The 15,675-nt window shown below is 56.1% G+C and overlaps 1 protein-coding gene across 1 annotated transcript; it reads right to left on the bottom strand.

Moving 5' to 3' along the window:
- Positions 1 to 1,274: 1,274 nt before the first annotated feature.
- On the bottom strand, positions 1,275 to 6,527 carry PNOC (prepronociceptin). The gene is made up of 3 exons (XM_050895080.1): positions 6,408 to 6,527; positions 2,382 to 2,817; positions 1,275 to 1,324 (listed from the first exon to the last, which is right to left on the bottom strand). Exons 1-3 carry the CDS (start codon positions 6,525 to 6,527, stop codon positions 1,275 to 1,277), a joined length of 606 nt encoding a protein of 201 aa, XP_050751037.1.
- Positions 6,528 to 15,675: the final 9,148 nt, after the last annotated feature.

Raw genomic sequence — 15,675 nt, 5'->3', positions numbered from 1 at the left:
AAGCCCCCACTTGGGAAATAATGCAAATTTACAAAAATCTCCCTTTTTTTTTTCCCCTAAAACCAAACTCTTCCCCAGCTGAGCGGGGCGATTCGATCCCCGCGCTGGGGCGGGGGGGCAGCAGGGACCTGCTCTGCGAGCGTTGACCCAAGTGACGGTCGCCAGTCGCAATAATATCGTAGAAACAGTAAACTAATTTATTAATCCTTTTGCTATGTACAAGTTTAATGGAGAAATCTTTGTATGAAACAATTAAAAAGAACAAGATCTTGGAATTCTTTTTTTTTTTCTTTTTTTTTTTTCTTTTTTTTCCGTAGGGGTTATTATATTATATTTGTTCCTTTTTTTTTATTTTCTTTTTTTTAACAAACAGTGAAGGGCAGCGCTGCGGGTGAGACCCGGGCGAAGTCGGGATATGCTTTTTGGGCAGCAAATTAGGCAGAAGAATCAACCGGCTCCGATGATCCTCCTGGGAGCGACACGGAAAAACCGCATCCCGGCGCGGGGACTGGGACGCGATGCATGCCGGGGGGGGGGGGGAGCGGGCAAGGAGCGGAGAGGGGGGGGGACACGCAATGAAAAGACGCGCGTGGTTTGTATTGCTGAGCAAAGAAGTCAACCCCGGAGGCTTTACAAAACTTCAAGGAAAATGCTTTAAAAAAAAAAAAAAAACAGAAACAAAAGGGGGGGGGAAGAATCAAAAAAGGGAAAAAATTTTTAAAAAATAAACATTTCCAGGTGGTTTCTGGGCGCTGGGGTGGGAGCCGTTCCCCGCCGCGGTGGCCGTCGGGTCGGGCACGCGGGGACAGAGCCGCGGTGGGACGTGACCCCTCGGCATCCCCCCGCTGAAAAGTTGGAAATAAATCCCGTGGGAAGCCGAAAGCTGCGGCCGGGGGGTGCCGAGCGCTGCCGGGGAAGGCACTGGGAATGTAGGGTGGGGGCTGATTTTCCGCTGGATCCAAGGTGGCTTTTTCACAGTGGCCGACCCACTCCCCCCCCAAAAAAACCCCAACCCTAAAATCCAATTTTTTTTGCAAAAATCCCCTTTTTTCCTTATTTTGTTTAAATTTCCGCCCGCTCCCCCGCGGTTCTCTCCCCCCCCTCCCCGCGGCATCTCGCTCCCGTCGCCGGCGGAGGCCGAAATTCGTCGGGTCCTGGTTTAAATCTGGCTTAGTGAGTGAAGAGCAAAGTGATTTCTGAACGCGTGCGAGTCTGAAGCGCTTTGGGGTCCGTCAGAGAGAGGATGGAGGCTGCTGGGGTGGACAGGAGCAGGGTTAATTTTGCCTGTGCCTGGCAGAAGGTGCTGGGATGCGGTGCCGGAACGCTATAAAAAAAAATAAAAATAAAAAAATAGAGAAAAGAAAGAAAAAAAGAAAAAAAAAAAGAAGAAGAAGAAAATAAAGAGAGGGGGGAAAATAAAAGAAGGGGGAAAAAAAAAGAAGAAGGGAAAAAAAAAAAGCAGCTGAGCCAAGAGCGGAGGGAGCGGGGGCTCTCTCCCAGGGGCTGTGGGGCTGGGGGTGCATCCCCTAATTTAGGGAGACGCCACCCGGGGGAAAAAAAAGGAAAAGAACCAAAAAAAAGGGGAAAAAATTTTAAAATTCTCCCAAATTGTAAATTTGGGGGGGGGGGAGGGCAGTTGGGGATGGGTGGTCTCGGCAGCTGCAGGGTAGAGGGGCTGGGGGCTCCGAGCATCCCGGCGTGGAGCCGGTGGTGGGGGGGTGGGGGGTGTGGGGGGCAAAACGGAGACGCTGGTCCCCGGGGAGCGGCAGCGCGGGGTTAACCCGCGGCTCAATTTGGCAATGTGAAGCTGGAGCGTTTTGGGAGGAATTATTTAATTTCTAAAAGGAAAAGGTTTGGCCTTATTTTAATTTATTTTATTTTAATTTATTTTGATTTATTTCAATTTATTTTCATTTTTGAAATTTTTAAAATTTATTTTGATTTTTCACTTTTTTCAATTTTTTATTTTTCAAATTTTCTTAATTTATTTCGAAATTTTTTTTATTTTTTTTTTTTTTTTTTGGCTTTGGGCGGGGGCCGAACCATCCTTCAGACCTATTCGGTGTCGAGGACAAAACCCTTTTGCCCATCCTCCCTGGGTGAGGGGCGGGGGGGGGGCTGACAGCAAAGGGCCTTTCCCCAAGCACCCTCCGGATGCCAAGATGCTGACGGCCGCCCTCAGCATCCCTCCCCGGTCTCCAATTCGGCATTTTCAAGCCATTTCCAAATTTTTTTGCCCCCTTTTTAATTTGCACCTATGGACATGTGGTGTAGAGGGGTAGAGGGTTGACTTTTTTGGCCATGGCGGACCTAGCCGGGCGGCGCGGGTCTCCGTTAGATCTCGTTGTGCTCGCTGATGCCGCCGGCAATGTCGTACTCACTGGAGCGGGGCGACATGCCCAGGTACTGCTTCAGGAACTCGCTAAACCTCTTCTGGTTGTTCCACTTCCTCGCCGACTTGCGGACCCCGATGAAGCCCCCGTATCGCTTCTGCACCCCCCTGGCCGTCGGCGCCGGCCGCGAGCCGTGCGTCCCCCGCGGGAAACCGTCGAGTCGTCGGGAAATGTCCTCGGGTGGCTGCGGGAAGGCGCCCGGCGCCGGTTCGACGCCTTCGTCTTCGGCTTCCCGTCGCCGCAGCAGCTCGCTTACCTGCAGCGGGCTCACCGGCACCGCCGGCACCGCCGCCACCGCGCCGTGCCAGGGATCGCCGGCGTCCTGGAGGTCGCGAGGCCGCGGGGCGGCTCGGCCGGCGGCGGCGGCGCACAGCTCCCAGGTGGCCCGCGGCACGGCTTCGCCTTCGCACTCCAGGATGCAGACCTGCGCGGGAGACACGGGGATGGGCGTCGGATGGGTTTTGGTCCCCCCGGGACTGTGGGACACTGGACAGCGCCGGGTGGCGTACCCCAAATGCCAGGCGCTTGGGCATCCCCCCACTTCCAGCCCATCCAGCGATGCAACGCATTGGAAGACCCCCATGGAAAGGTGCCGGCAGCTCATCAGCCCTTGCCTGGCCTCATTTGGTGAGGTGTCCCCTCCCAAAACCCATTCCTGGGCTCCCAGAGGTGGTGTGGTGGAGATACTGGGGAGCCATGGCAGCTGCTCAGCATCCCTCTCCCGACCCTCCCTAGACAGGCTCTGCTCCATGCTGGACACGCTCCACACTTCCCCGTTGACATCCATGCTCCCATCCCACCACCCCATGCTCTGCACTGCTGAGTCCTTCAGCCGGGCATGAGCCCAAAAGATCACCGAGTCACAGGACGGCAGAGGTGGGAAGGGACCTCTGGCGTGTGCCCACGGCGTGTCCTGGTGCCTGGGGTTGTTCCTCCCCAGGGGCAGGACTTTGCTCTTTGCCTTGTTGAACTTCATGAGGTTCCTACCAGCCCATTTCTCCAGCCTGGCAAGGTTCCTCTGGATGGCAGCATGACCCTGTGGTCTACCATCCACGCCTCCCAACTCTGCATCGTCTGCTAATTGCTGAGGGCGCGTCTGCCTGATCATCCCGGTCATTAATGAAGATGTCAAGGTCCTCCAGGTTTCAGTCCATGTCACTGCCCATTTATCTACCCTGTGCTTCAGCAGCTTGTCTACGAGGATGTCATGGGAGACAATGTCAAAGCCCGATGAAAGTCAAGACAAGCTCATTGTCTCACTGCAGAAAGCTATCAGGTTGGTCAAGCACGACTTCCCTTCATAAATCCATGCTGGCTGCTCCCGATGACCTTCTTGTCCTTCATAAGTTTGGAAATGCTTTGCAGGATGATGTGCTCCACCACCTCCCCAAGGACTGAGATGAGGCCGACCAGCCCATAGCTTCCCAGATCCTCCTTCATGCCTTCCTCGAAGACAGTTGTGACATCTGCCTCCTCCTAGCCCCCAGGAACCTGCCCTGACCGCCATGTCCCTTCAAAGGCCATCAAGAGCAGCCTCACCAAGAGGTGCTACTGGGCTTCCTCAGCACCCGTGGGTGCATCCCACCATGTTTGTGTCCCATCCCTTTCCAAGAGACCTCATCCACCAAGGCAGGACACAGACCTGGCACCGCTGTGGGGTGATAGCCCCACGTGGGCGGGTACCACCAAAACCAGCACCCAGGGGAAACCATCCAGGAGAATATCATAGAAGAACCAAACTAAATAAACACCCAAAGAAACCAGGGCTGGAGGGCCCAGAAGGGAAGGGTTGTCTTCCTTCGCCTTCGAGTGTCTCCATCCCAGCGTTATCTTCATGGTGGGCTTTTTTAAATGCTTAACACCAACTGGGGGACCCCATGTTGAAGCACGTTGGCGTGTCTCATTGCTACAGGCCGTCTGCAAGACCAAAACCTTTGCAAAGACCCTCTTCGCCATGGGCTCATTAACTTCACCAGATGCGAGATGCTACAAGTCCCAACGTGGTGTCTCAGGGCTGCAGCTCAAGCACGTGGCTTTGCAGCAATCGGCTATTTCCATCTCCGAGGGCAGCCAGGCTCTTCAGGCAAAAAGACAAAAGAAAAATAGTTGTCCCAAAGTGAGGTGGTGACGAGGGTCTTGTAGGCTGGGACACCTACAAGGGTCCTTGTGGAGACATGGAGGGCATCCTGTGCTGAGCCAAGATCCTGTCCTGGGATCTCCAAGGCTTTGGCAGGGTCTACGGCTGATGGACAGTGTCCTGGCAGTGGCCCGCGGAATTACCCCAGGCGTCAGGCTGAAGACCATCAGTGGTCTTATCACTCGCCCACAAAACAGCCCCGTGAACATCCCAGGGTCCTTGGCCATCATGCTGTGGTCTTAATTCAGATGGAAATGGCTTCTGCTCACAGCGTTTTGGGAGTCCTCAGCAAACACCAGCCAACGCTCCTCCATTGTCCAGTGCCGAAACTACCTGGGGAGGCTCCTTCCGATCTTCGGTTGGCATTAATGGTGCCACCGTGGGTTTGCACCATCCCTAGGTGACTCTGGGGACCAGGACGTAGGTGATTCATCCACATCTTGAAGACCAGCTCCATCAGCTGGTCCCTGTCCTGCCCTGGCAGCTGCGATGATGGTGCAGGCATGCCTGTGACTTTAGGGGGATCTCCTATTTCTGCCTCTGAAGGATGGATCAGCCACGTGGCTGATGGGACTTCCTTGGCCGTTGCTTTGGAAATGGTGGAGGTTGCTTTAGAAATGGTGGAGGGTTGTATCAAATCCCACCACGATGCTTCTTCCAGCTGAAACTGAGCCTCGAAAGACCCCAGGTTCCTCCGCTCCTGGTTCAAACCACTCTTGCTTTGAGATACAACCTTGCACGGGACCCATGAGTTACCAACCATCCCATCTCCTCTCCGTCTTGCTGGCCGGGGAAGACAGAGCAAAATGCAGCTCCAGAAGCAGGACCAGGCAGGAAGGGGGGGGGGGCCCTGCGGAGACGCTGCTGCCTTCAGACTGCAAAACAACATTTTGGGGCAAAACCAGAGCAATTGCTCTCCCAAAACTTGGTGGCAGCGACGTGCAATTGCAGAAGGCTTTGCCAGCAAGGGGGGTGGCACTGGGGTGGCTCCAGCCTCTTTGCGCTGCCCTGGAAGTTGCTGGTCCCCCCTGGTTTTGGGGCAACATTTCCCAGTCCTGGGGGCTTCCCGAGCTGCCGGCTCCTTTCGGGTGGATGTCTTAACCCGCCGTGATTTATCATCGTTAATAAATAGGCGAGCGGGTGGAGGGGAGGCGATGGATAATCCCCCGGGGGCGGAGGGGGAATGGGAGGGAATGAAACGCCGCCGGCCAGGGCACGGCCACGGCTCAGCGGAGGGGAAAAGAAAGGATTAGGGGCTGGAAAAAACCCAGGAACGCTATTCAATGGCTCTTTCTATCCAGTGTTGGAGGCAAATCAAGAGGGCGAGAGGGGCTGTGGGGTGCCAGATGCCCGATCCCCCGAAACACCGCAGCTCGCTGGCCATCTGCAAAGCTGGTCCCATCCTGATGGCGCTCAGAGGGGGATTTTGGTGGCTCCTTGAAGGATGGGGTGGGGGTTCAGGGGGTCTGCAGTTGGTGTAGGTGGGGACAGCGATGTCGCAAGCCATGGGGGCAGGAAAGCTGGGGATGCTCGGGGTCTTGGGACCCTCTTGGGACCCTCCTTGGGCCATCACAGCCTTGTCCTCATTGCTCCCAGCAGCTGATCTGGGGTCTGCATCCTCCCTCGGGACCATCTTGTCCGATGGTGTCCCTGGGGGTGCCCAAGGAGGAGGGACAGTGACAGCCGGTGACATCTTCCCCTCGAGGCTCCACGTCGACCGGCAGCCAAAGCCCCCCCGACCCCAAACCCCGACCCTGGTGCAGGGAGGAGGGTGCCCACCCAGCGGGGGGGGGATGCAGCTGGCACAGCACCCACGGGTGCTACCCCCATGGGTGCTGCCCATGGCGGGTGACAAGCCAGCAGGCAGAGGGACTTACGAGGACGTCGAAGCTGTCCCGGTAGAGGTTGCGGTCGCAGCGCAGGCAGTCCCCCCGGCAGTCGCCCCGCACCCGGGCGAAGAGGCAGAGCAGCAGCAGGTCCCAGAGCACAGCCCTCATGGCGGCACCGGCAGCGGCTGTGGCGCGGGAGAGAGAAAAACCGTCAAGCCGGGATGGCGCCGGCACCGCCGAGCCCTGCACCTGCACCGAAATGTGCCCGTTCTCAGCCCATCCTCCCTCGTCCCCCCCCAGACACGCACGTTCCCGGTCTCCCTGCCAAAATTATCCTTTCGGGAAAGGAGCGCGGCTGCCTCCCCATCCCCAAAACAGATCCGGCGTGTCCCGGCTTAATTTTTTCCAGGCCATCTCATGGCACGAGTCCCAGCCGGGGCTTATTTTAGCAGGTGGACGTGGCGGGGCAGCACGTCCCCGGCTGTCCCCTGAGCAGGACGCTCCTTATCTGAGCATCACCGGAGCTGGGTGAGGATATCCCGCTCTGGTTTCCCCTCCTGGCCGTTTTTGGGGTGCTGCCACCCCTGTCCCTATCTTGGGAGGGTTCAGCCATCGCTACCAGCAGGGATTGCCGGGATCTGAGCCCACCCGGCACGGAGCAGCAAAGCCAATTCCCAAAGAACCCCCCGTGTCCCGTTTGGCTTTGCTGACATTGGTGGCAGGCGGCGATTAAGTGACATGACCAAGGCCGTGCGTATCCCTCCTGGTTCCCAGAGATTTGGCCAGATGTACCCCCATGGCCACCTGCAAACAGGAGGGTTGGTCCTGACCACCCTCATCCCACCGGGAAAAGGCATCGATCATCCCCGCGGTCCTTGGGAGCGGGTTCCAGTGCTGCATGGCGTCAGGTTTATAAGCCAGTGAGGGGATGAGATGGAGGTGATGGAGAGGAGCAGGACGGGGACATGGAGGTTGGTGCTACCCTGGTGGCACCGAGGTCCCTCCATGCCGGAGCAGCACCCAGAAACCCCCGTAGCAGGATGCTCGGAGGTGAGGAAGACCTCAGTGACGGTGGCTTTGCAACCTGTGTGTTGCTCCAGGAGCATTTCAGGCTGCTTTTGGGGAGGGGGTTGAGCACCTGGGCAGGGGGTCCCCATTTATTTCCCACCCCACCAAGATGGGGGGACACTCCCGCTCCTTGCAACGGAGGCAGAGCATCCGCCGGGATCCTCACCGGCATCACGGTCACCTTTCGTCCCTGCCAGCCGGGCAGTGACACAGAGCCTGGCGGCTCCCAGTTGTCATTTGCCGGAGGGTACGAGGGGAAGCTGATAAGGAGCAGGAATTAAGGCTTAATCTTCGTCGAGTCTCATTAAAACTGGCTGGCGGCGTGAGTCAGAGGCTTGGCAGAAAGCTCCCGGGAGAGGGCAAACCTCCCCGAAAAATCACTCAGCCCCAAAATGGGGATTCGGGGGAGCCGGGGAGGGGGCTGCAACCCCCCCCCCAGCCCTGTCCCCATGTCCCCAAGAGACATCAAGTCCAGTGTCCTGGGAAAAGCAAGTCACATCTGGCTGCAGAGGAGGCTCCGAGATTACGGCTCGGCTTTTCTTCCCAGTTAATTGAAAGATGCTATCGGGCGGGTGGGATGCGGTACCCCGTCAGCATCACCGGCCGGGGCAGGGGTGGGAAAGAGGGAAACAACCCCCCGCTTTGTGCATTGGTGGCCCCCCCCCCCCCCCCATTAAATCAGCCCGTTAAAAGGGAAGGACCGAGTGCGGTGGATTTTTTTCTTGCTTCTGCCCTTGGGTGTTCGGGGCGAGGGGGGCGGCAGGGTTGGGGGGGGTGACGGCACAAAGCACCTTTCTGAGTTGCACAGCCGCAGACCCACGAGAAAAAGAGGGATGCCTTTTTTCCCATTTTTCCTATTTTTTCCCTTTTTTCACCATTTTTTTCCCATTTTTTCCCTTTTTTCACCATTTTTTCCCCATTTTTTCCATTTTTTTCCAATTTTCTCCCATTTTTTCCCTATTTTTTCCCATTTTTTTCATATTTTTCCCCATTTTTTCCTCTGCAAAAACCAAACCTGAGCCCTATTTCCCAAGGGATGCACCGGCCAGTCCCACTGCCCTCGTGTCTGGGGACGCCATCGACCCCGGCAAAGGATGTGACAGCCCCGGCGTCATACCACAGCCACCCCCACGGCTCCTCGGACACCGAGGCTACTCCTGGGCACGAACCTTCCTCTTCCTCCCTGAAAACTAAACCCATCCATCCGGGGGGTGGGGGTGGGGGTCGGGATACGGCCACTCCATCCCGCAAAACATCTTTGGGACCCCCCCGCTGCTACGGGCTGCCCCAAGGCTGCATCCTCTGGAGTTTTCAATCCAGTTGAATTACCCTCATTAATATTTGGGAGGAGAAAAAAAAAAAAGAGGTTTTTCTAGAAATCCAGCCTGCGGTTCAGATAACGGCAGGGTCTGGTTATCCATCAGGACAAGCGGCTTTTATTTATTGCTCCGGGTGGGATGATGTGGGAGATGCAGCTATATAAAAGGGCTGATTCGGGGGGCAGTGGGAAGGACGTGGGATGCGAATAACCCGAGGAGAAGAGGTGGAAGGGGAAGCAGGTGCTTGCTGAGATGGGTTTTATTCGCTTGATTTGATGTGATTTGGGTTGGGAGCTCGCAGGCAGCGCCGGGGAGATGTTCCCTGCCTCTCCCCAGGGATGCTCCATCCCCTCTTCCCATGGGAGATGCTAACAACAGGGATTATCCCAGCAGTAGGATCGCTGTCCTTCCCTAAACACCTTCGCAAAGGTTTAAACGCAGCGACGCTCTCGCTTTCCCGGGTCAGGATCAGTCCCGCCACGTGAGGAGCACGTTTAGGAGCTCCTCGCTTCCCACGCCCAGACCAAAACCAGCCCAAATTAATTTTTTCCCTGCTAATTCCCCCACTGCCCAAAGCCAAGGCCTGATCCAGAGGGCAAGAGAGATGCGACCGGGCGGGATCCAGCCCCGCTGGGAGCCAGCATTGAAGGAGTCAAAGCTTTTTCTAGTCGAAAAAGCGCAATATTGTCCAACAGTGTCCCCCACTGGCACCGGCTAAAACACTTCCCCGGCTCCCCCAAACCCTGGCGATGCTGCATGGCTTTGTGCCGGCGGCTTTTGGGGGGATTTTAGGGAGAACCGGAGAGATTTGGGGGGGGGGGGGGGTTTGGCTACAGATGCCTGGCGCTCGCCAGAAAAATAAGCGTTTCTTTTTGTCGATCCCCCTCAATCAGGTAATTGGCCATAATTGGCCAAAATTAGACGCTGCGGCGCAACTATAAACACAGATGTGGGCTCGAGAGACTGAGAAAGGCTGTTTAGAGGTAAAAAAGCTCAGGAAGAACATTTCTCCCCACGTCCCCATGTCTCAGCCATTCATTCCTGCTTTTTGGGGGGGACTAAAAAAAATCAAAGCGACAAAAAAAACCCCGTTTTCCTCCTTTTTGTGCTTTTTGGGAGGGAAAAACGGATAGCTTGCAAGCCGGGCATCTCCCGGAGCATCCCGTGGTGACCCCGGTGAAGTCCTGGCTGGAAGAAAAAGGGGCAGAAATACTGAATGGGGAAAGTCGTGGTGCGGCTGCTCCTCAAAAAATCCCCTAAAAAATCCCACCCATCCCGGAGGAACCCACCATCACCCCGTGGGCTTCCCCCCCGGCTTCGGGCAGGCGGCCCGCCGCCGACTCTTGTTGCATCCCTCTGGCTCCACTCCGGTTGATTTTAGGGCTGGATGGTAAAGCCGAAACTTTTCCTCTCTTGGGATAGAGGGGATGGATTTCTCCCTCCGGGAAGATATTTCATTTAACCCTTAGCAGCGAGGGGAATATCTATCCGTGAATCAAAGCTGGACGGACCATCCTCAGACTAAAAAAAAAACCAGTCAAGCCCCCCCAGGATGGAAAATTAAAGCGGATTGCCTACCTGCGGGTGTGCTGTCGGCTGCCGGCTCCTCTGATCTGTGACTCCTCCGGCGCCTGTGCCACGGTGGTATATATAGACGGTGTACACACGCATCCCCACACCTCCCTCCCCGAACACGTGCGTCGCTGAGCCCACCCCCGGGGGCTGCCGGCGGAGGGATGCGCCAGCCGGCAGCTGGGGACCGGGGATGTGCATCCTTCCCCACTCCTGCATCCCTCATCCCTTCCTCCTCTTCCTCCCCAAGTCTGGAGGGCAGCCCCGAAAGAGGTGAGGGATGCCGGCCTCGTGGTTATCCAAAGGTGCGGTGTCTCCGAACATCCCGGGGATGGTGGGGTTGGGATGGAGGCCGGGGAAGGGGGGGGGGTGTGAAGCCGCTTCTCGGTGGCCCCAATGTGCCCTGGTCCAGACCTGGGGGGGTTACAAGGACCCGAAGGCACCAGCAGCCGAGTGAGCCCCGAAATCACCCCCACAGCCCTGCGACAGCCCCCAGCCCTTCCTGGGGGGCTCTTTTCCCCCCCCCCCCAGACTCCAGGAGGAGGCGAAGGGGGGGGTCCCCCCCACCCTGTTCCCAACCCGCTCCGGCACAGCTGCGGCAACACCGCGCGGCTACCAGCGTGTTGTGCATCGATGGCGAGCGTGCGGGTGGGAATAATTGATTTTGGGCTCAGCAGATGATGGAGGGGGGGGGGGGGGGAGCAGAAAATTCCAACTTCACATTTCACGGCTGATGGAAACGCCCAGTGAGCCAGACACAGCCGCGTGCCGGCACCTTGCGAAGTGGAGAGCCGGATTTGGCCGCTCCGGCATCGGGGATAGATGCTGCCTTTGATTTGGAAAGGCCAAATCGGTCTCAACCTTCAATGGTTTCTCCTGCAAACCAGCATCACCCCATTTTTTCCCCCATTTAAGTGACCTGCAGAGGTAACGCTCATCCCTGCCGGCACCGGCGCGGAGCCAGGCCCCCCCCAAGCACCTCTCCCTGCCCCACCTCGGCAATTAAATAATAAAATCTGCCACGGCGCTGCGATCCTATCTTGGTAATTTCTTGTAACGACTCCCTTGGAAGGGCTGGAGATCGGAGCGAAACGCCTTTCGGTTCAGCTACGGCTATTAAATAGTTGCCTTTAACGCCCCCGGGTGAGACCTCGGATGCGCCGGCGCTTAGGCAGGCATAAAAAAAATCTAGAAATTGATGAAAATGCCTAAAAGTGGTGAAATGGCATCATAGGAGGGATTGGAGGGGACCTGCCCGGTGCTGGGGACAAGATGCGAGCCTGGATTTGGGGTGTTTTAGGGGAAAACGGGGCTGGTGAGCAACGCTGTGCCGGCCTCACCGGCAGCCTGGGGCGAAGCGGTTCCCCATCACGCTCCCAGGCTAGTGCTGGAGATTAGGGATGCTGATTTTTTTTTAAGATATATATTTTTTTATTTTTATTTTTTTTATTTTTAAATATTTTTTTTTTTATATATATATAGCTTCAGTCTTTCTTTAACCACTCGGTTTTTCATTAAGGACATATTCCCTGGCTTTTAAGCAAAGCCGAGCAGCAGCCAAGCTGGAGTGAGAAGGCTTCGTGCTTCTTTTGTCCTCTCCTGGGGTAATTTTACAAGCTCTCGGGGCCGCCGTTCCCTCCGCAGCCCCCCAAAATATTCATTTCTTGGCTTTTATTGAAGCACCGTAGCCTTTTCTCCCCTAACCTGGCCAAAGGGGATTGCCTCCACGGCCCCTTGTTTGAGCCGGTGATGATGATGCTGTTGAGCTGGCAGGAGCAGGAGGCAGCAAATGACATCGGGGTGACGTCGTTTACGGTCTTGCTAATTAACGGAGGGGTGGGGGGGGATGATTGACAGCCGAGGTGCCCAAAGCCAGCATGCTAGGCAGGAGAAATACGCATTTTTGCAGCGTTTCCAGGTTTTTCCAGGTCCATGTGGGTACCAGCAGCTAAACTCCCATCGGCAGTACTGGGCAGGGAACGGGTTTGGGATCTGGGGACGATTCACCCCTTGTGAAATTAGGATAGAAAATACAGATGCATTATTTTTTTTTAAGGTTTTTGGGCATTTCTGTTGCAAAGTTGGGTCCGACGAAACGCTCTCCTCCGCGGTTCGGGGAGGGGGAAGAGCATCCCTGCTGAGGCGGAGCAGGAGGATTCGAAGTGACAGGCAATTAGCAGCGAAAAGCAACGATCCTTTTCAGAAAGAGGACATAAAGCAGATGGGATCCGGCGCAAGGGAAACATGGAGAGGATTTGAAAGCTGCCTGGAGGACGCAGGAGCTGGAAAACTCCGGAGCTGGGAAGTTGTGTTGTTCCCCTGGTCTTGTGAATCCTTTAAATGTCACAGCCGGAGGGGCCGAGGACATACCCAAGCCTGTGTGATGCATCCCATGTTTGCTTTCGGATGCTGCCTGATTATTTTCCTAATTAACTCCGGACGTGTATAGGGCAGTCGTCCCCTCCATCAAGAAAAACATCCCCCCCGAGCATCACCTCTTCTCCCAGCCCCTGCTCGGGTACCACCACCCAGGAGGTGATTTTCCAGGAGCTTTTCAAGAATCAGGTGCTTGATGCCCGGGCCGCATCCTGCTCACGGGCAGCCTCGGTGAGATACTTTAATAAGATGAAGCAGCCGTTTAAAGGGCTTCATTGCCCCCAGTTTGGGGTTGATAAATGCCAACGGCGAGGTACAGACCCGTGCTGCTGATTTACTCCCATTGGTAACGATGGGGGGCTTTGAGCTCTGCCCTGGTGGGGTGAGGATGAGCGTGATGAAGGCTCAAGCCGTTTCTGCACCCCTGCAAACAGCTCAGGGCCGGGCAGGGGAGCGAGGCCGGCACATTACGTCTCCTCGCCGAGCTGGGGCTTGCACGGCCACCGAACATCGCAGCCGGCCGTGTCCTGCTGGGCGGCAGGCGAGGACTTGCCGGGCACAACGGGAACCCGTCTGCATCCTTCGCTGTCGCTAAACCTTAACCGAGGCGCCTGGCTCCGGCGCGGGGACCGCTGGCAGCCCTGCTGAGGATGCCGAGGGTTGCTTGGAGACCTGCCTGCACCGAGCAGGAGGCAGATGCTCTGAGCAGGGGTGCGGGCAGGCAGCGAACCCCAAATTAAATGCAGGGGGGGGAAAGCAGCTTTTTGCCAAGCCATGGGGACGAGGCGTGTGGGGGGTACCCTCCGGCTCCGTCACCGTCGAGGCGATGGGTGCTGTGGGTAATACTGCAACCGGGCTGGAGCTGATTCAATTCACCGCTGGGAAAATAAACCGCTTTTCACTCAGGTCAGTTTTCCACCACTTTAGCGAGTTGGATGAGCTCGGGAAGGGGTCTGATGGGCAGCAGGAGGACGTGATGGGGCAGAAACCATCCTCCCATGCGGATGCAGCTCTTCAGGGGCAAAGCAGCACGTAATCCTCTGCCTGGTCTCCACCATAACGTGGGCAATAATGGCTTCACTGCTGGGTCTCCAGCAGGTCCTGGCTGAAATGAGTCTGAGGTTAAGAATGGACGAGTTGAGGGATTTGGGAGAAACGTTAAGGAAAAAAACATGAAAGGGAGGGGAGAACAATCCCTTCCTGCACTTTGCATCAAGCAGGAAAGAAGGAAAGACGATATTCCTACAAGGGAAGAGGGACTAGAGCAATTCAGCTTGAGGCAACATCTGAGAAGATCATAATTTCTGCTTGACGCCCTTCATCCCTGCCGCCGGGAAGGACCAATTTGGACACAGAAACTCCACTTTGCATTGGGAAACGGAGATTCTACCCCCAAGGGACGTGGCTGCTCCTCTCTGCACATCCACAAGGTTTCATCCCTGGAGATGCTGGAACCACGTCTGGACGGGTACTGAGCAGCATGACCTGCTTTGAGGTTGGCCCTGCTTTGAGCAGGGTTGGGACCAGAGCCCTCTGGAGATCCCATCCCACCTTCCTGGGACTTTCTGACCCAAGGGGGATGAAAGGTAGCAGGGACCCAAAACAGGCCAGGAGGACCTTTATTAAAAATAATAAGGGGAGGGCATTTCACCTCCGTGCCTGGAGTGACCCCAGGAGTCACAGGATGTGGCCATCTCCACCCATTTCCATCTCCATCTCCATCTCCATCTCCATCTCCATCTCCATCTCCATCTCCACCTCCACCTCCATCTCCATCTCCACCTCCACCTCCATCTCCATCCCTGAACCAGTCCCGGTGGGGATGGGGTGGCTCTCAGAGAGCGCCGGTAGCTGGGGAGCATCTCTGGCCCACAACAAGGTGATGGACAGCATCCATCCTGGTGTTTTTTGAATTAATTTGTGGGACCAAACTGCACTGACGAGATCAGAAACCCTCCACCGGCACCTGCTTTGCTTGCAGATGGACTGGGAGCCCCTCCCTTCTTCCAGTGTTGGTTTTGGGGGTCCTGTCTCATCAACCCTACACAAAGAACAAAGATGGGTGATGTCTTTTCTTCAAACTTCTCCAAATTTGCCATTCAAGGTGATTTTTGCCCCAAAACCTTTTTGTGCCAGCATCTCAGACCATCCTCCTGGTTACCCCATGCTGGGACACACCATCCCCAAACGTCCCCATGGCTCTGCCCTCCTCAGCTCTGTTCTCCCACGGGACACATGGATGTTAGCTGCCACCACCATCACCACGTACCCACCTCGGCGTGAACCCACGAAGCAGAGCACGGCCAGACAACAGTCTGCGGTCTTCTCCAAGCGGAACCGTGAGTAGGTTCCTCAAGAAATAAAACCAACGGGAGATATTGCCGGCAACACAAGAGCTCTGCCGCTCGAGGCTCAGCCTCAGCGAGCGGTGGGGGCTCGACGGGGCCCCGCCAAGTATTTGTGTCATCTCGTTAGAAATTGCAGTTTTATTGAAAGCCCGATTGCGCTCATTTAGCTGTCGCTCAAACCCTTCTGCAGCCGCTTATTAGCGCTGGAGCGGGGAGCAATAAGACTTTGCCGAAGATCACCCATCCTTTCACAAATTACCTCTTACTGATGAATTAAGGCTGTCGAGCTGATGGTGCCTGAAAGCTGGGAGGATATCTGAATTTCAGAAGAAGTGCCTGAAGCCATTACCCCTCTCTATTCATCACCCGTGGAGCCACATCTGGAGCGTTGCATGGGATGCTCGGCTCCGAGGAGCGATGCAGGGACTGGGAGGCCATGGGGATGGTCGGAGGCTGGAGGATGGGATGTCGGAAGAGCTGTTAAAAAAGGCTGCGGAGCAGTTTTTTGTCCAAATGGAGGGGGAAAATAGTAGATCTGACCCCAAATATGCTCCAACATACGATGTATCATCCCTTGTACGTCCTCTCCATGCCGTGAGCGGGTGGTCTGGCTGGAGGTGAGCTTGATCCCGG

Source organism: Gymnogyps californianus, chromosome 3, assembly GCF_018139145.2.
Source record: "Gymnogyps californianus isolate 813 chromosome 3, ASM1813914v2, whole genome shotgun sequence".
Classification (NCBI taxonomy): Eukaryota; Metazoa; Chordata; class Aves; order Accipitriformes; family Cathartidae; genus Gymnogyps; species Gymnogyps californianus.
Note: the sequence above shows the minus strand (reverse complement) of the source record. Positions and strands in the feature narration are given on the sequence as shown.